The sequence below is a fragment of the Pelophylax lessonae genome, assembly GCF_965119305.1.
Source record: "Pelophylax lessonae genome assembly, chromosome: 7".
NCBI lineage: Eukaryota > Metazoa > Chordata > Amphibia > Anura > Ranidae > Pelophylax > Pelophylax lessonae.
Window position 1 is genome coordinate 148,840,956 of NC_138774.1, and position 20,892 is coordinate 148,861,847.

A 20,892-nucleotide genomic window follows, 5' to 3' on the forward strand; every position below is an offset into this window, starting at 1 on the left:
TCACCAGGTAAAGATACAGGACCCCATCATTATTATCTTCGGGTATAAAGGTCCTCACTAGGCCTTGTCAGGGGTCATCACGTACAAATAGGGGACCCCCTCCCCCTATCTGATTTCGATAAGAGAGCCATGCCAGGCTTAGAGGCCACCAGGTAAAGATATGGACACCCCATTATCTTATTTGGGTATGAGGGTCCTCCCTGGGCCTTGTCAGGGGTCATCGCATACAAATAGAGGACCCCATTCAGGTTCCGGTAAGAGGCCATCAGGTAAAAAATATGGGACCCCCCAATTATCTTATTCAGGTATGAGGGTCCTCACTGGGCCTTGTCAGGGGTCATCAGGTGCTCATAGGGGACCCCTGTTCCCATCAGATTCTGGCAAAAGATCACCAGGTAAAGATATGGGACCCCCCGTTATCTTATGCAGGTATGAGGGTCCTCAATGGGCCTTGTCAGGGGTCATCATGTACAAATAGGGGACCCCCTCCCTCTATCTGATTTCGGTAAAAGAGCCATGGCAGGGTAAGAGGTCACCAGGTAAGGACATGAACACCCCAACCCCCCATTTATCTCATTCGAAGATGAGGGTCCTCACTGGGCCCTGTCAGGGGCCATCACATACAAATAGGGGACCCCCTTCAGATTCCGGTAAGAGATCACCAGGTAGAGATATGGTACCGTCCTATTATCTCATTTAGGTATGAGGGTTCACTAGGCCTTGTCAGGGGTCATCACATACAAATAGGACACCCCCCCCCCCCCATCAGATTCCTATAGGAGAGCCATGCCAGGGTAAGCAGTCATCAGGTAAAGATATGGGGACCCCCCCCCCCCCCATTATCCTTTTCAGGTATGAGAGTCCTCACTGGACCTGGTCAGTGGTCATCAGGTACAAATAGGGGACCCCCATCAGATTCCAAGAAGAGCCATGCCAGGGTAAGCAGTCACCGGGTAAAGATATAGGACCCCCCCCTTATTATCCAAGTATGAGGGTCCTAATTTTGTCAGGGTAAGAGGGGTCAGGAGGTTAAAAATATGGGACCCCCCCCCTCCGTCGTAATAGTCAGGTACAAATAGGAGAACCTCATCAGGTTCTGGTAAGAGGTCACCAGGTAAAGATATGGTACCCCCCTCCTTATCCTTTTTAGGTATGAGGGTTCTCACTGGGCCCTGTCAGGGGCAATCAGGTACAAATAGGGGACCTCCTGCCCCCATCAGATTTCGGTAAGAGAGCCATTCCAGGGTAAAAGGTCATCAGGTAAAGATACGGGACCCCCTCATTATCTTCAGGTATAAAGGTCCTCACTAGGCCTTGCCAGCGGTCCTCACGTACAAATAGGGGACCCCCTCCCCCTATCTGATTCTGATAAGAGAGCCATGCCAGGGTTAGAGGACACCAGGTAAAGCTAATGACCCCCCATTATCTTATTTGGGTATGAGGGTCCTCCCTGGGCCTTGTCAGGGGTCATCACATACAAAGTGAGGGACCCCATTCAGGTTCCCGGTAAGAGAGCCATGCCAGGGTAAGAGGTCAATATGGGACCCCCCCAATTATCTTATTCAGGTATGAGGGTCCTCACTGGGCCTTGTCAGGGGTCATCAGGTACAAATAGGAGACCCCTGTTCCCATCAAATTCCGGTAAACAATCACCAGGTAAAGATATGGGACCCCCCGTTATCTTATGCAGGTATGAGGGTCCTCAATGGGCCTTGTCAGGGGTCATCGTTTACAAATAGGGGACCCCCTCCCCCTATCTGATTCCGGTAAAAGCCATGGCAGGGTAAGAGGTCACCAGGTAAAGACATGAACCCCCCCCCCATTATCTCATTCCTGTATGAGGGTCCTCACTGGGCCCTGTCAGGGGTCATCACATACAAATAGGGGACCCCCTGCCCCCATCAGATTCCAGTAGGCGATCACCAGGTAAAGATATGGGACCCCCCATTATCTCATTTAGGTATGAGGGTTCACTAGGCCTTGTCAGGGGTCATCACATACAAATAGGACACCCCCCCCCCATCAGATTCCTATAGGAGAGCCATGCCAGTGTAAGCAGTCATCGGGTAAAGATATGGGACCCCCCCCCCCCCCATTATCCTATTCAGGTATGAGAGTCCTCACTGGGCCTTGTCAGTGGTCATCAGGTACAGATAGGGGACCCCCATCAGATTCCAAAAAGAGCCATGCCAGGGTAAGCAGTCATCGGGTAAAGATATGGGACCCCGCCACCCCATTATCCAAGTATGAGGGTCCTAATTTTATCAGGGTAATAGGTCAGGAGGTTACAAATATGGGACCCCCCGCCGTCTTACTATTCAGGTAAGAGGGCCATGTCAGGCGTCAGGTACAAAAAGGGGGAGCCCCATCAGGTTCCGATAATAGGTCACCAGGTAAAGATATGGTACCCCCCTCCTTATCCTTTTTAGGTATGAGGGTTCTCACTGGGCCCTGTCAGGGGCAATCAGGTACAAATAGGGGACCCCCTGCCCCCATCAGTTTCCGGTAAGAGATCACCAGGTAAAGATATGAGACACTCCCCCCCCCCCCCCCCCCCATTATCTTATGCAGGCATGAGGGTCCTCACTGGGCCTTGTCAGTGGTCATCACATACAAATAGGGGACCCCCTTCCCCTATCTGATTCTGGTAAGAGAGCCATGCCTTGGTAAGAGGTCGCTAGGTAAAGATATGGACCCCTCCCATTATCTGATTTGGGTGTAGGGGTCCTTACTGGGCCTTGTCAGGGGTCATCAGGTACAAATAGGGGACCCCCTTCTCCCATTAGGTTCCGGTAAGAGAGCCATGCTAGGGTAAGAGGTCACCAGGTAAAGATATGAGTCCTCTCCCCCCCCTTCATTATCTTATTCAGGTATGAGAGTCCTCACTGGGCCTCACCAGGGGTCATCACGTACGAATAGGGGACCCCCTCACCCTATCTGATACTGATAAGAGAGCCATGCCAGGGTTAGAGGTCACTGGGTAAAGATATAGGACCCCCCTTATTATCCTATTCGGGTATGAGGGTCCTCAGTGGTCTCTGAGGTAATCAGGTACAAATAGGGGACCCCTGTTCCCATCAGATTCCGTTAAGAGATCACCAGGTAAAGATATGGGAGCCCCCATTATCTTGTGCAGGTATGAGGGTCCTCACTGGACCCTGTCAGGGGTCATCGCATACAAATTGGGGGCCCCCCTGTCCCCATCGGATTCTGGCAAATCACCAGGTAAAGACATAGGGACCCCCCCCCCTCATTATCTTCAGGTATGAGGGTCCTCACGTATAAACAGGACCCCCCCCCCCCATCAGATTCCAATAGTAGAGCCATGCCAGGGTAAGCAGTCACCGGGTAAAGATATTGGACCACCCCTCTTTTTATCAAAGTATGAGGGTCCTCACTGGCCTTGTCAGGGGGTTATTAGGTAAAAGAGCCATCACTGGGTTTGTCAGGGTAAGAGGTCAGGAGGTTCAAAATCTGGGATCCCACCATCGTAACATTCAGGTAAGTGGGCAATGTCAGGCGTCGTCAGGTACAAATAGGGGAACCCCCATCTTATTCAGGTAAGAGGGCCATGTTGGGGTAGGAGGTCACCAGGTAAAGATATGGGACTCCACCCCCAAAATTATTCTATTCATGTAGGAGAGCCATCACCAGGCCATGTCTGGGGTCATCTGGTACAAGTATGGACCCCTGCGCTGCTTCATTGTCATCATGTACAAATAGGAGACCTCCTCTCTAAATCATATTCGGGTAGGAGCCATGTCATGGTAGGAGGTCACCAGATCAAGCTGTTACTGAGCCATGTCCAGGTCAGGGGTCCTCGGGTACATTATGGGCCAACAAACCCCCCCCCCCCCCGGTCAGACTCGGGTAAGAGAGCCATTATTGAGCTATATCTCGGTTCGGGGTCACCAGTTAAAAACCTCCCTCCTCCCCATCTTATCTTATTCGGGTAAGCGAGTCATCACTGGGTCAGCAGGTTAAAGATCTGGGACCCCCCCCCCCCCCCCACCATCATCATTTTCAGTTAAGAGGACCATGTCTTGGGTAATCGGGTACAAATCTGAGAGCCATCACTGGGCCGCGTCTGGATCAGGGATCATCAGGTACAAGTATGGGATTTCCCTCCGTCTGATATTTGGGTAAGAGAGCTGTCCTAGGGCCATGTCCAGGGTTATCAGGTACAAATATGGGGCACCCCCTCTACATTCTTTTCATGTAAGTGAGCCATGTCTGGGTCAGGGGTAACCAGGTACAAGTGAGGGACCCCCATCTTATTCAGGTAAGAGCACACCAGGTAAAGATATGGGACCCCCCCCCCATTATCTTCAGGTAAGAGAGCCATCACTGGGCCATGTCGGGGGGTCATTGGGTACTAGTATAGAGATCCCTGGCTTTCTCCATATTTAGGTAAGTGCCATTAATGGAACATTGCAGGCGTCATCAGGTTCAGATTATCTATCTATCTATCTATCTATCTATCTATCTATCTATCTATCTATCTATCTATCTATCTATCTCTTACCCCTCCATCAGATTCTGGAAAAAATGTGCCATCACTGGGCCATGTCAGAGGTCACTAAGCAAAATTTATTGGAATTTCTAACTACATTGGGGAAAATGCATGTACTGTAATGCAGCTTTTGTGTAATTTGCACACCTAAATCTGTATTGTCTTGTTTGCGTTTGTCCCTTTTTTATATTTGACACATGAGGCCAATTTACCTTTTTTGGTTGCTGCTGAAATCCAGATTGGGTCAAAAAAAGGCACTTGAATCAAAGAATAGGGACTGCACTCTTTTTTCAGTGTTCGACCTTGGTGGCAGGCGCTTGTAGTGACTGTAGCAGATGGGGCCCCCCCTAATTCATAGTAAAACAATGAGACATCACCAGCACTCTGTTGCAAACCTATGACCCCATTTATTAGTGAAGTGTTACCTTAATCAAAGATTTATGCATATTTCATTGCATTGTGAGTTGGCACTATATTCCCTTGGGGAAGGGACTCTGTGCGGCCCCAAAATGTGCGGCCCAACTAAGGTGACATTGCACTAATAAATGAGTTTATACAGTATGTTTGCAACAGTCTTGGTGAGGTCTTGTTTTTAAAGTTCAGGAAAAGTACTTCCTCCTTGTAGAGCAGCAGCCGTGTTTAGGGTGATGCAAAACTTGGGTAAGATATATTCTTTGCACACCAATTTAGCTTTACTGAAGTGTATGAAAATCCATAAACTACTAGCTTACCTTCCAGCGGGGTCATTCTTCTTTGTTTCTTCAATCCCTGTTTTTCTTCACCTGGTGCTCCTGCCAGTTTCATTTTCTAAAGGGACAACACGTCTTCTTGAGCAGAAGTAGAGTTGTCACCTGAGGATGTGAGCCTCTTGGGGACTCCCAAGCTAACGTGTACAGCACTTGCAGCTTGGTATTCACAAGGGTTGTGCAAGGCACCGATGTCATTGTTTCAAGCTAAAAAGGCAAGTTTTGGGATGTATGAAAACATTTTTCAATGTTTTTTTGGAGAGCTAAAGCATTTGTTACCCCCAAAACTTCATATTCCTGATATGTGCCTGCTGTACCATGCACTTGTATGAAGAAGTCTTCTGTTCTTTGTATTGCTTCCTTTGTGTGAAATCCCTGGTGTTCCTGCCAGTCCCTCTGCTTTCCTAATAACAACTGACCACACTAAGCAGGGGAACACATCGTGGTCAATTCCCTATCTATGCTGGTAACTTGGTGTGCTCTGTTCCAATGATTTCCAGACTTGTCCTGACACACCCCTGCTGCACAGCCATTCATTGGAAAGCTCTGTGTGCCGCTCCTTCTCCCCCCCCCCCCCCCCCCCAGCTATTATGAATCTGAGAACAGAGGCAATGTGATCACTTATAAAAAAAAAAAGGGGGGGGAGGTATTTATAATGTATATTTATATCTATACAACAATGTTTTGCCATTCATTTTATATTTTAAACGGAATGGGTTGTTTTACTGGTGATCAATTACAATCACTTTAAACTATTTGTAAGGTTAAGAGTGACATGAAGTCTGAATTTTTGCTGCCTGGTGACATACCACCTGCTTGAGCCTATGTCAGCTCAGGTGGCTCTTTTGTCCAGGTACCTGAGCCAGCTGGCCATGGAATAGTGCATATCCACAGTTTTTGCTCTGTAGACACCAATGGAAAGCCATTTAGTTGCAGGAATTACCATTTCTCTACCAATGGAGGATGTTTCTCTCAAATCTGAGCCTGCTTGTGGGGATGTACAGTATCTCACAAAAGTGAGTACACCCCTCAAATGTTTGTAAATATTTTATCTTTTCATATGACAATAATGAAGAAATGACACTTCGCTACAATGTAAAGTAGTGAGTGTACAGCTTGTAGAATAGTGTAAATTTGCTGTCCCCTCAAAATAACTCCACACACAGCCATAAATGTCTAACCTGCTGGCAACAAAAGTGAGTACACCCCTAAGTTAAAATGTCCAAAGTGTCAATATTTTTGTGGTCACCATTATTTTTCATCACTGCCCTAACCCTCTTGAGCATGGAGTTCACCAGAGGGTCACAGGTTGCCACTGGGAGGCCTCTTCCACTCCTCCATGATGATATGACGGAGCTGGTGGATGTTAGAGACCTTGCACTACTCCACCTTCCGTTTGAGGATAACCCACAAATGCTCAATAGGTTTTAGGTCTGGAGACATGCTTGGCCAGTCCTTCACCCTCAGCTTGTTAAGCCGAGGCAGTGGTTGTCTTGGAGGTGTGTTTGGGGTCGTTATCATGTTGGAATACTGCCCTGCGGCCCAGTCTCCCGAAGAGAGGGGATCATGCTTTGCTTCAGTATGTCACAGCACATGTTGGCATTCATGGTTCCCTCAATGAACTGTAGCTCCCCCAGTGCAGACAGCACTCATGCAGCCCCAGACCATGACACTCCCACCACCATGCTTGACTGTAGGCAAGACACACTTGTCTGTACTCACCTGGTTGTCGCCACACATACTTGAAACCATCTGAACCAAATACGTTTATCTTGGTCTCATCAGACCACAGGACATGGTTCCAGTAATCAATGTCCTTAGTTTGCTTGTCTTCAGCAAACTGTTTGCGGGCTTTCATGTGCATCATCTTTAGAAGAGGCTTCCTTCTGGGATGGCACCCATGCAGGCCAATTTGATGCAGTGTATGGTCTGAGCTCTGATTGGCTGACCCCCCCCCCCCCCCCCCACCCCTTCAACCTCTGCAGCAATGCTGGCAGCACTCATACGTCTATTTTCCCAAAGACAACCTCTGGATATGATGCTGAGCACGTGCACTCAACTACTTTGGTCGACCATGGCGAGGCCTGTTCTGAGTGGAACCTGTCCTTTTAAACCGCTGTATGGTCTTGGCCACTGTGCTGTAGCACAGTTTCAGGTCTTGGCAATCTTCTTATAGCCTAGGCCATCTTAATGTAGAGCAACTATTCTTTTTTTCAGGTCGTTCTTTGCCATGAGGTGCCATGTTGAAATTCCAGTGACCAGTATGAGAGAGTGAGAGTGATTACACCAAATTTAACACATCTGTTCCCCATTAACACCTGAGACCTTGTAACGCTAACGAGTCACATGACACCGGGAATTGAAAATGGCTAATTTGGACATTGTCACTTAGGGGTGTACTCACTTTTGTTGCCAGCAGTTTAGACATTAATGGCTGTGAGTTTTTTGAGGGGAGAGCAAATTTGCACTGTTATACAAGCTGTACACTCACTACTTTACATTGTAGCAAAGTGTCATTGGTTCAGGGCTGTCACATGAAAAGATATAATAAAATATTTACAATAAAGTGAGTGGTGTAACAAGGACTTGCATGAAACCAGGTGTCCCCTTCTCGGTCAGAGGCCGATAAGTGAAACTGCGATAAAGCTATGGCAAATACGTTATGAAATTAACCTTCTAGGGGGGAGGGGTCCGAGTGAACATAGTGGCAAGGGTACAATAGATAAGCGGTCACACCTTGGGTAGGGTGGGTATCAAAAAGGAGGAAGATGGAACAAGGGAGGAGGGCCCCCCCCCCATTGAGAACGAACGATGGGTATCATTAGGGCTGCGAGGAAGATGCGGAATGTTCTGTTTGCCCATGTAGGCAGACCACTTGCTCCAGAAGAGGAGGAGAAGGGAGGAGGGTCTCCCCCATTGAGAACGAACGATGGGTATCATTAGGGCTGCGAGGAAGATGCGGAATGTTCTGTTTGCCCATGTAGGCAGACCACTTGCTCCAGAAGAGGAGGAGAAGGGAGGAGGGTCTCCCCCATTGAGAACGAACGATGGGTATCATTAGGGCTGCGAGGAAGATGCGGAATGTTCTGTTTGCCCATGTAGGCAGACCACTTGCTCCAGAAGAGACGGGATTGGGCCTTGTTGAGTAGTATATCCAACTGGTCCTTATTTAGTAGGGAGTTTGTCGGCCTTGACTTCTTGAACAGTCGGTGGGGTGGGATGACTCTCCTGGCAACCATAAAACATGTTGTAATCCAGGCTTTGTGGGTTCTGATGATGGAGGTCCTATGTTTGTCTTGCGTCCCAGGTGTATTTGTGGGAAGTCCATCCAAGTAAGTATCCAAAAAGTAAAGGAAAGGGATTTTTGGTAGGGTGTAGACCTGTGACTCTAAACACTAGGAGTTCCACCTGGTCCCAAAAAGAGGAGATTTAAGTGGCAAGACCAAAGTCTATGCATTAGAGAACGACGGGGAGTCAAGCACCAGGCGCACCCTTGACAAGGGGAGTGTGATGGTGAAGATGAGAAGGGGGCATAGGCGTGGTGGAGTATTTTGAATTGCTGCTTCTCCAGAAGGCATTGCACGTGAATGAGCACGTAGTGTTGAATCCCGCTAGGATGTATGGTTTTGAGTTTATTAGTTTATCCTACTTCTTGGTTTTAAGAGGCACTGGTGCTGTAGCTAAGGTCCTACAGCTGCTTCCTGGGAAGGCTGCATCACAAGCGCCTTCCAGGAAAATCTCAGTTGTAAATTGTGAGATCTCGGATGGAAAAATTGAATTGCAGCCTGTAAAGCATTGCATCTGCCATCAGCAGGTTGCGGGTGCAGTGTTTGGCTCCTGCAGACGCTCAGTATAGCTGTCTGTCTGTTCTTCCAGTGCAGTCAGACAGTTACTGAACTGCAGGAAGAGTCCATGAACTACAAGAGCGCTCATCAGTGCCCTTGCAATTCATTGAGAACTACAAGCTGTTTGCCGTGGTGGAAGGTGGGACTTGTAGTTAATTTATTCACAAATCTATGTGAATTAATGATGGAGCCCCACACAGTTGCTCTAGTTTTAGATTGTGACAGTGGGTATGTGCTGAGGATCCCCCATCTGCTTTCACAATAAGGGCAGTGCAGGGACTGGAGCACAATAACATGTTACACCCTATTGGGTGTAACATGTTACAAAAAGGTGAGCCTATCCTTTAAGAGAAACGTGGACAACAACTGGGTCCTGTTATGTACACTTTGGAGTTGGAAGGTGGTGAGTAAGGTCAGGCAGTTGAAAGGGGCAGACATCTGGTAACCTGATGCTTGACATGCAAGATAAAATCCTAGGTTCAGACAAAGTGAATAAAGATAAAGTGGCAAATCATAATTTATTTGAATATTAACCTCGCATAATCAGGGCTGAATATCGGACCCTGCTGCAAGGTTAGTCATATATCTGATTTACATAAATAAACGTTTAAAAAAACTTTGCTGGGTTTTTCCAGTTTGTCCTTTTATTTACCACATGTAATATATTTTTCAGGACCTCATGCATAGGGGTTTTCCATTTCCAACAAGAATATAAAACCTCTGGACTTGTGAGCCATGGTGCAGTTGTCCAGAATGCTGAGTTGTTGCTTATACACTTAGAGGTTTTTAGTATTCTTTTTTATTTTTTTTTTTTGGTAGCTCTGCATGGCTATGAGTCAGAAAACCTGATTTAAAAAACAGGTCTTGAAAAAGACATCAGTTATGTTTTACATTATTACCGTTCAGTTTGTTAGAAGTGTAGATATAGAGCATATTTTCTCTCCAATTCACCGATACAGATGCTCAATGAATGATTTAAATGAGCTAGCATGTGACGGACATGCATGCAAATATAAAGCTATGGGTAATGATACAGCACTGAGCAGCATTTGCATGTTTTACCTACTTTGCCATGTGTTTTTTTTTTTTTTTTTTTGCTCGATTTGCCTGTAGTTGAAATTAAACATGTTAAAAGCTGTCTTTGACATCAGACTAAGCCCTGGAACTCTAAGATGATATGTTCCTAATGGCAGATACCATAGGGTACCTTTTTTTTTTTTTTATGTCTTGGATCATTTGCATACAGGGTGTACCCAGGTTTTATTGATCCAAAGGTGTGCAGGAGATTTTAGAAGAAAATACGTCAACTGCAGTCACCTTTTGATGCCCACTATTCATGACATATTTCCTAGTAATACACAGTTAAATGACTTTATAACTGTAATGTTACGTCACCTAAAACTATTTTCAGTTTTGTTTTGGAACTGAACATGCAGTTCGGATCCAGAGCAATTTTTTTCTTTTTTCCTTTGTCGCATACATGTAAAAATCCTAATTTTTGGCAATAAAATTACATAAACCCCCAGAACATTATACATTATCTGAAAGCAGAGGCCCTGTAGAATAAAAAGGTGATGGTTGCAATTTTTTTGTTTCATGTGATATTTACACAACTGTTTATTAAATGCAGATTTTCCAGAAAAAAAAGATATAAAAATTTTTAGTACAAAACCACACCATATAATACCCATTTTGAGTAAAATATAAAAGAGGAGGTTGCACCAAGTAAAACGTTCCAAGTTTTAAAATTGGGTGTGCCCACGATATCGCCAAAAAAATATGGTGCCCAAAAAAAGCAATGTGGACGTCTGTGCATCGCAGTCCTGGTGGTCCTGGATGGTGGTGTCCTCGCTGGCTGGCACGTGAGGGGATCCCTGGGAGGTAGTCCAAGGCTTCCCTGGTCTGTGGAACAGCTCCAACAGGCCGCAACGTCACTTCCTGGTCACAAGGCAGAGACTTAAAACGGCAATGCGTTGCGGAGTATGCGCTCCTTCAGGCCATACAGGTGCCATTTTGGTGTAGGGCTTTTATGTCCACAGACTGGGGTGTGCATTATAGGAGCTTGTGGGGCCAAAAAGACATGGAAAGCAAAGTGGCTGCAGTAGTGAATGAGGAATACATAAACAGACGAACTAGCTGTAACAAACTGGGATGGAATGAAAAGCTGTAAGGTGGGTGCAAATATGACTAAATGGGAGGTGCTGTAATCTAATAATTGGCAACTCGTAGTGAGAATAGATATTAGCCAGACAAACCTTGCTGTATGTTTTGCCCACGTTTGACCGATGGGTGGGTGGGTGAAAGACAATTGCGTGTACGTGGAGTGATTTTACCAAAATGGTAAACCGAAATGGATCGGGAAATGGCCCATAGGCTGAGCAAATTATACGGATGTAATGTTATCACTGGGAATGATGATGTGGAGGATTATGATGAAAATGAATCAAGAATGAAATTAAAATAAACTAAGAATGAAAATGGGTATGGAGGTGAAAGTGAAAATAAAAATAGTGAAAATGAAAATTATAAATGTATAAAAATATGAGATGTATAATATGGTATGTTGTGATGAGAAATTAAAGACAAATAATGTAAAGTGTAATTATATAATGAGTAGCACCTCCTATTTAGTCATATTTGCACCCCCCTTACAGCTTCCCGTTCATCCGAGTTTTTGTTTCAGCTAGTTCATCTGTCCTTTTTTATGTATTTCTCATTCACTACTGAGGCCACTTTGCTTTCCATGTTTTTTTGGCGCCACCGAGCTCCTGTAATGCACACCCCTGCCTGTGGGCGTAAAAGCCCTTCACCAATATGACACCTGTACGGCCTGAAGGAGCGCATGCTCGCAATGCGTTGCCGTTTAAGTCTGCCTCGTGACCAGGACGTGATGTCACGGCCTGTTGGAGCTGTACCCCCTGCGTTCCACGGACTAGGAAAGCCTTGGACTACCTCCCAGGAATCTCCTTACTATGCCAGCCTGCGAGGACACCACCATCCAGGACCCCCAGGACTGCGATGCACAGACATCCACATTGATTTTAAATGCTTTTACCAAGCTTACCCTTGTGAGTAAGTTGTTATCACATTTATAAAATGTGTCTACTGCTGCTCTTAGAAGGTTCTGTGCTTTTTTTTCTCTTCCTTTATCTCCAGAGTTGCTTCTACCTCTTCCACTAGCAGCCGCTACAGTGAGCAGCATTCAGAGGAACTGTCCCCCCTCCCTATTTGCGATGGGGTACAAGTCGTACCCCATTAGTCCCTGCACTACTTTGGTTCAACTTTGATGCGATTTGAGGTCCATAAAACTCAAGATTACACAGGCATTGCGTCAAAATCGTGTGACTTTTAGGTCACACAAGTGTGAAAGGTACCCTCTGGAGACATTAGGGGTCTAATAGACCCCAATGTCTCCCCTGTCCTTCACACCACCTAACCAAGCACAGATCCACTTGGTTAGATGATTCTACTGGCTGTACTGCCCAGGAAAGTGTGCAAATGAACCTGAAAGATGTTTTCCCTAGGCGTCAATAAGCGCTAGACAGCCGGGGAGGAGGGCAGGCCGCTGGCAGGAGGGGGGGTGGGGCTACAGAGCACCTGGCTGTGTGAAAGTGTTCAGCAGCTATGGAGCAGCAGCATCACTTTTGAAGCCGGTCCCCGACTCTATAAAACCAACACATGCTGATGGCAGCCATCAGCTTGTGATTGAAGGTTCCCTCTTTGGACAAACCTAGTACGCCCAAAGAGCTGAACTGGATATTATACACCTTTCTATATTCCATATTCCTCAAGCCACCCACTGTGAAAATAAATCAAATTATGGCCTCGTGCTCACTTGAGCTCAAATGCTGCATTTACAGGCGTTTGAGCTTATTTTTTCTCTGCCTATAAATGCCCCTCCATGTTAGCCTATGTGTCCATACACAATATAGGATTATACAGAAGTTTAGAGGCAAAAAAAGGCCTCCACCAAATTCGCATTCAGGAGAGGCGCTTTTGAGCATAGAAAATGCCTCACCCCAAAACACAGGTATGCGCTAGGACCATTTAGCACTTGAACATTTTTTTTTTTTTTCATTTCAATGGCCAGGATAAATATTCTAAGCAATTTTATTGCCATCTTTGTTTCATTGGCAAAATCTACTTTTGCTTCCTGTCCCATAGCCAAAACAGGAAGTGAGAGGGAATCTCTTGGGGTTCCCCAGGTCACCAGAACTAGCGTCCCCATTGGAAGATTTCCCCTTGATTACTTTTCTAGGGACAATCAAATATTTGTGATTTTCTTAAACTTTCAGTGATATGGTATGCAGGACAAACAGGGTGAATCTCCCAAACGGGGGCACAGAACACAATAAAAACCAACAGGTGTTTAAACCCCAACCCCCCTCTTTCCAGAACTTTAAAAAAAAAAAAAAAGTTTTGGTTTTTTTTTTAGTTCTATTTTAATTACCCCAGGAGAACATCTTCCCCTCTGAAAAATGGCTTTGACCTGTTCCTGGTTGGAACCCTGCTCAGCCCTGTCTGTGTCAGCACAGTATCCCCTCCTAGACTTTTACTGATCATTCTTTGATCACTTCGTCATTACAATGTAATGCAGGTGATGTAAACTCACACTAAGGCCCCTTTCACACAGGCGGACCGTTCAGATCCGCCTGTTCGTTTTTTTTTGGCGGATCTGAACGGTCCCCCCATGCATCTCTATGGGGCATCGGATGTCAGCGGAGACATGTCTGCTGACATCCAATCCATCAAATCTGGATGGAAACCCTATTTTCCATCCATCCAGCGGATCGGATGAGAACGGACTGACGGGTCCGTTCCCATCCGATTCCCCCATAGAGATCTATGGGGCTGTGACAGCGCTGTCTCCGCACACAGCTGTCATTCTCCTGCTCAGCGGGGGATCGGCGGCTCGAAGAAGCTTCTTGTCACACACATGGAAGAGTTGATCGATCTATTTTGAGTTCTAAGAAGTATTTCACATCTACCATCAAATTCAGTACTGCCTTGGAAGTTTGAATCTGACTTGTAGAGAGAAACTAGCAGAGAGAAAACCACAAGAACATGTTTCAGGAAGTACCCCATTTGAATTTAAATAGAGGGCTTCATTAATAATGCAGAATTATGATTGCACAGTGAGAACTGTACGAATATGCACTGCCCTCCATTTGTGCCTGGACTTTAAAGCAAACAAGCACCATTCAGATGAATGGCAATACTCTTCACATGGCTCTATTGAACATGCTGCTCATTGTCCTATCCTCTGCACTCCTTTCCTGCACTTCGAGAATGTGGAGGCTGCCACCGTTGATCCCTGCTTTTGGAAATGTTACCTGGCTGTCCTGTAGCTTCAATATGGTCTGAGGCATAGACATAGAGCAGATATGCAGATCAGGAGTTCTGATATCCCCGTCACTTACCCAATCTGCCTGATTGTCGCAGTTTAGTGACTGAAACTATTGAAGCCAGAGAAAGCTAGCAATTTCATTTTTCCATTTATTTTTTATTGTCTGAGCTTTTGTGTAGAGCTGGTCTAATGGCAAATATGTTTATACATTTCCTGTTGGATACATTTCCTAACCTTCTTTTGTCAGTTGCTAGCCTTTACAGTGCATCTGGAAATTATTCACAGCGCATCACTTTTTCCATATTTTGTTGTTACAGCCTTATTCCAAAATGGATTAAATTATTTTCTTCAAAATTCTACAAACAATACCGCATAATGACAATGTGAAAGAAGTTTGAAATCTTTGTAAATTTATTAAAACTAAACAACCTTAAATCCCCATGCCCCATGTACATGGGTATCCCATTTGCTTCATACTTTGTTGAAGCACCTTTGACAACAATTAGAGCCTCAGGTCTTTGAGTATGATGCTACAAGCTTGGCGCGTCTATTTTTGGTCATTTTCTCCTATTCTTTTTTGCAGGACCTCTCAAGCTCTATCAGGTTGGATGGTGAGCGTCGGTGCATAGCCATTTTCAAATCTCTCCAGAGATGTTAAATCGGGTTCAAGTCTGGGCTCTGGCTGGGCCACTCAAGCATATTCAGAGTTGTCCTAGAGCCAATCCTTTGTTATCTAGGCTGTGTGCTTAGGGTCGTTGTCCTGTTTGGAAGATGAACCTTCACCCCAGTCTGAGGTCCAGAGTGCTCTGGAGCAGGTTTTCATCAAGGATGTCTCTGTACATTGCTACATTCATCTTTCCCTCGATCCTGAATAGTCTCCCAGTTCCAGAGTTCCATCTTTGTTTCATCAGACCATGAGAATTTTGTTTCTCATGGTCTGAGAGTCCTTCAGGTGCCTTTTGTCAAACTCCAGGCGGGCTGTCATGTGGCTTCTGTCTGGCCACTCTACCATACAGGCCTGATTGGTGGAGTGCTGCAGAGATGGTTGTTCCTCTGGAAGGTTCTCCTCTCTCCACAGAGAAACGCAAGAGCTCTGTCAGAATGACCATCGGGTTCTTGGTCATCTCCCTGACTAAGGCCCTTGTCCCCCAAATCGCTCAGTTTGGCCGAGCGGCCCGCTCTAGGGAGAGTCCTGGTGGTTCCAAACGTCTTCCATTTACGGATGATGGAGGCCACTGTGCTTATTGGGACCTTTTAATGCTGCAGACATTTTTCTGTACCCTTTCCCAGATCTGTGCCTCGATACACTCCTGTTTCAAAGGGTCTACAGAAAAGTCCTTGGACTTCATGGCTTGGTTTGTGCTCTGACATGCACTGTTAATTGTGGGACCTTGTATAGACAGGTGTGCCTTTCCAAATCATGTCCAATCAACTGAATTTACCAGAGGTGGACAAGTTGTAGAAACTTTTAAAGGATGATCAGTGGAAACAGGATGCACCTGAGCTTAATTTTGAGTGTCATGGCAAAAGCTGTGAATATATATATATATATATATATATATATATATATATATATATATATAAATTTTTTTTTTTATTTTTTTCTCAGTTTTATTTTTAATACATTTTACAAAGATTTCAAAATCGTTTTTCACATTGTCATAATGGGGTATTGTTTGTAGAATTTTGAGGAAAATAAGGAATTTAATCCATTTTTGAATAAGGCTGTAACATAACCTAAAATGTGGAAAAAGTGAAGCAATGTGAATACTTTCCAGAAGCACTGTATATGTGAAATGTAAGGCAGTTCTCTCATAGTACCAATTTTACTTCTAGGACAAACATTTTAACAAATGTAATACATAGATAAGTCTAGAAAAAAAGACCTAGGAACTAGTGTTAACTCATTCCTTTTTCTACCCATATTCCTGAGAGGTACTGGCTCAAAGATGGTGGTTTCTTAGCTCTATTGCCTGAATTTAAGATACGGTAATTGTTATAGAAGAGTATTGTAAGCTTATTTTTTATTTCTTTTTCCCCCATAGGCCAGAGGGAACGCCTTTTGAAGATGGTGAGTAATCACTTGGGCTTTACTGTGTGGAATGTGTTTTTGATGTAAGGTTTACATGGTTTAATGCGACATGTCCTATGCTTTTAGGGGTTACATGTGGTTGCATTTTCATTGAAATGGAATTTTGGTCTATTCTCTTGCATAATGAATTGGAAAGCATTTTTGGGGAAAAGAATGGGGGAGGAAGGGAAAAAAAAAAAAAAAAAAAAAAATATGTATGTATGTGTATATATGTGTGTATGTATGTATATATATATATATATATATATATATATATATATATATATATATATATATATATATATATATATATATATATATATATGTAATATATATATATAATATATAAAAAAATACAATATATTGTTGAAACCCCAGGGTCTCTTGCCTCGCCGTGACCCTGCAGTAAACTGGTAGGAGTAACCTTTTCGCTGAGCCTTTTTGGCACACCTGTTTCTGACATTTTGTTTACAAGTTTTAAGATCAGTATTTTTTGCCAAAGGTTATATATATATATATATATATATATATATATATATATATATATATATATATATATATATATATATATATATATATATAATATTATATTTTTCTTTTCTTTCCTGCCTTGTAAGGAAGTGAGTAAGGAGTAAGAACCTAGTTCCTTGCTGGAATCTCTGGTCCTGGCAATTTTTTTCTTTTTTAGATAGAATTTTTTTTCTGTGAAATCTACAATCAACTGCCAGGCTGGGCAAACTGGCTGGATAATCTAGATCTAGTGGTCACTCCAGTCTGGCCAATGAGTGTGTGCAGACCTTAGCTCTGCGCTAGGTCGGCCGCGACATAGCCCCATCGGACGGGGGCTGGCCTGCGATTTAAATGCCTTGCGAGGTCGCATACGATCGGGGTCACAGCCTTCAGCCTGCCTGACAGCCTCCCCTCATTTCTAAGCCAAGGAGGTTCTGTCTGGAGCGGTGCCCATATGGTTGCTGCTATGGTGAGTAGCTGTCCCCCTGGAGAATTTTGGGGTGGATGTCAGACCCCCTGGGCTCCCATCCTTCCCGTCGGGCACTGAAGAGTGGGGACAACCAAATCGTCCCCTTGGGGTCCCTAAGCAAGTTGCTAGGCGATACCCCTATGAGGAATCCCTTCTTAACAAGTGGACTGTTCCACCAGTGGTGGACCCTCCAGTTTCCAGAATAAACAAGGCAACCATGATTCTGGTTGAAGAGTTTCCAGCCTTTAAGGACCCGGCTGACCACAAGGGGGAGGCCGTGGCCCGTAATATGTACGCCCATGCTGGTTCGGGCACTGAGGCCAATATTCACCATTGCCATGGTGTCACAGACTTTGACCAAATGGGCTAGGCTTTTACTCCGTGACCTGGAGGGGGAGTAGCTCCCCTCTGCCTTTGCTGAGCTGGTGGACCAGCTGGTCCAGTGGCTGGAGTTTATCTGTGATGCCTCTTTGGATGCGGCTCCCCTAGTGGCTTGACTCTGTTTCGGCAGTGGTCCTTTGGCGTGTCTTTTTGCTCAAATGCTGGTCTGCTGACCAGACTTCTAAAAAGGCCTTGACTGATCTTTCCTTTCAAGGAGATCACCTGCATGGTGCTACCCTGGATGACGACATTAAAGGTCTCATCAGGGGGGGGAAGAGTACTCTTCTTCTGCAGGCTTCAAAGGGCAAGGACCCTCGTCGTAGTCGTGGGCTGTCCTTGGCTCACAAGAAGTTGTTTCGTCCCTCAGGGACGACTGACAAGAGATCGGAGCCCTTCTGAAGGATCCAAGCGAACTTGGTCTGGCAAGTCAAGTGCAGGCTACTCTAGACCGCGAACAAGGCCCCTGCAGCAGGAAGGTGCGCCCTCACCCATGTACGGGTGAGGGCGCACCTTCCTGCTGCAGGGGCCTTGTGGTCTAGAGTAGCCCGCACTCTGCTGCAGGGGCCTTGTGGTTCCCGGACTTTTGGACTCCCCTGGTATAAGTCAGGTGGGTCCATGAGGTAATTCGGTCTGGCTACAAGATCAAGTTTCATTCTTAACCCTCTGGTAAGGTTCTTCCTTCTGACGTGTGACTCTCCCCAGTCTGCTGCAAGACCTTTTTTACTTTACAGGGTGATGGTTCCTGGTTCCGACTTCGGAATGTTTTTTTCATGGGTTTAACTCAAACCTGTTTACAGTCCCCAGGAAGGAAGGCAAGGTGCGTCCAATTCTGGACCTCAAGGCGTGGAACTGTGCAGGTGGAGTCAGTTCGCACGGTGGTGGCTTCCATGCATCAGGGGGATTATCTTGCTTCCATCGACATCAAGGAAGCTTATAGTCACATTACAATATGTGTCGGTCTCCAGCTATTCCTCTGCTTTGCCGTGGGAGAGTAGCATTATCAGTTTGTGACCTTTTGGTCTCGCCTCTGCTCCTTGGGACTTCACAAAAGTGTTGGCCCTGGTGCCAGCTTTGTTATGCCAATGGGGGATCACGGTACTGGGCTACTTGGACGTCGTCCTTCTGCGTGCGGAGTCTCCTACTGCTCTAGTGGAAAACCTGGAAATCACCATATGAGCTTGAGGGAGTTTGACTGAATTTTCAGAAGTCTGCTCTGGTTCTGTCCACTAGCTGGACTTTCTGGGTCTGACTCTGGATTCGGCCTTAGCCAGAGTGCTCCTTCCTCTGGACAAACTCCAGAAACTACAGGCTGAAATTCCTCTCCTGCTGATCAGCAGATGGTCATCCCTCATGACTTGCATGCGGGTGCTGGGCCTGATGATGTCTACCTTCGAGACGGTTCCGTTTGCAGTTCCATACGAGGTCCCTGCAGCAAGATTCTGGTCAAATGGGACAAGAATCCGCAGTCTCTGGACAATCAGAGCCGGGAACAAGAGAGTCTGTGATATGGTGGCTTCGTTCTTTGGCTGGGCAAATCCTTCTTCCGCTTGTATTGGACAGTGGTCACCACAGATGCCAGCCTGTCCGGTTAGGGAGGCGTCCTCGGCGGATATTCTGTTCAGGGGATCTGGACACTGGAAAAGTCCAGACTTGCCGATCAATGTCTTGGAACTCTGAGCGATTAGACTGTGCCTGGAACATTGGACGGATCGTCTTCAGGGATGTCCAGTGCGTATATATTCGGACAATGCCACTGCCGTGGCTTATGTCAATCAGGTGGGAACAAGAAGTGTCCTTGTGGCTCTAGAAGTAGCTGGCATTCTATGGTGGGCAGAACGTTTCATTCTAGCTCTCTGCCATAAACATTCCCGAGGTGGAAAACTGGCAGGTGGATTATCTCAGTTGGCAGGCGTTGGACCAAAGGGAGTGGTCCTTTTATCTGGAGGTGTTTTTCATCAGTTGTCTCCAGTGGGGCATCCCTGAGGGTAATGTGTTGGCTTCCCGGCTCAACAGAAAGGTGCAGAGGTTTGTAGCTCGGTTAAGGAATCCTCTGGGGGATGCCACAGATGCGCTGGTTGCCCCATGGGGTCAGTATCGTCTGATTTATGCCTTCCCTCCTCTCAAGCTTCTGCCAAGACTTCTACGCAGGATCGAGGCAGAGGGAATTCCGATCATCTTAGTGGCCCCGGACTGGCCTCGCCAGGCTTGGTATGTGGATCTGGTGGGGCTGGTCGCCGACATTCCTTGGAAGCTTTCTCTCAGGGAGGATTTGCTGTCCCAAGGACCAATCTTCCATCCTCTTTACAGTCGTGAGTCAGTGTTTCCAACTCTGTAAAAAGCTACGAAACCTACTTCTAGGAAGATCTACCGTCATACATAGAAGACGTACAATGCGTGGTGTGAGTCTCTTGGGGGTCATCCTTGCTCTTGTTCAGTGGCTTGGCTCTTGACCTTCCTTCAACGGGGGTTGAGCAGAAATTAACCTTGACTACTATCAAGGGTCAGGTGTCGCTCTTAGCGGTCTTATTTCAACATATTCAAATTATTTTGGCCACATACTCCCTGGTGTGTACTTTTCTTCAGGGAGTTAAGCACTTGACACCTCCAGTGCGGTCTCTGTTGCTGCCTTGGGACCTCAATTTGGTGATCTGTCCTCCAGAAGCCTCTTTTTTTGAGAATCTTCGGAGGATTCTCCTGTTTACGCTGTCCCAGAAGGTGGTCTTTTTTTTTTTTTCTTCTCACCTTTTTGCACAGGGTGCCGGAATTGGTGGCGTTATCCTGTTGTTCACCTCACTGGTGGTTCACTGTGATTATGTGGTTCTTCGCCCCTGTCTGCCGTTCCTTGCTCAGGTTCTCTCTGTTTTTTTTCATTTGAATGAAGACATTGTGTTGCCTTCCTTGTGTCCAAGGCCAACACCTCAGAGGGAAATTGCTTTGCATGCCTTTGATGTGGACCAGGCAATTAGGGTGTACCTGGCAGCTATGGAGTCTTAGGAAGTTGGACTCACTA

At 45.8% G+C, this 20,892-nt stretch overlaps 1 protein-coding gene across 1 annotated transcript in view; it reads left to right on the forward strand.

Annotated features, from left to right (window-relative positions):
- Nucleotides 1-20,892, forward strand: part of UBE2A (ubiquitin conjugating enzyme E2 A) — a 36,148-nt gene that overhangs the window by 1,172 nt on the left and 14,084 nt on the right. Inside the window, exon 3 of the mRNA XM_082263437.1 lies at nt 16,497-16,522. Within this exon, the coding sequence (XP_082119563.1) occupies nt 16,497-16,522 (26 nt within the window). The remainder of the gene's footprint in view (nt 1-16,496; nt 16,523-20,892) is intronic.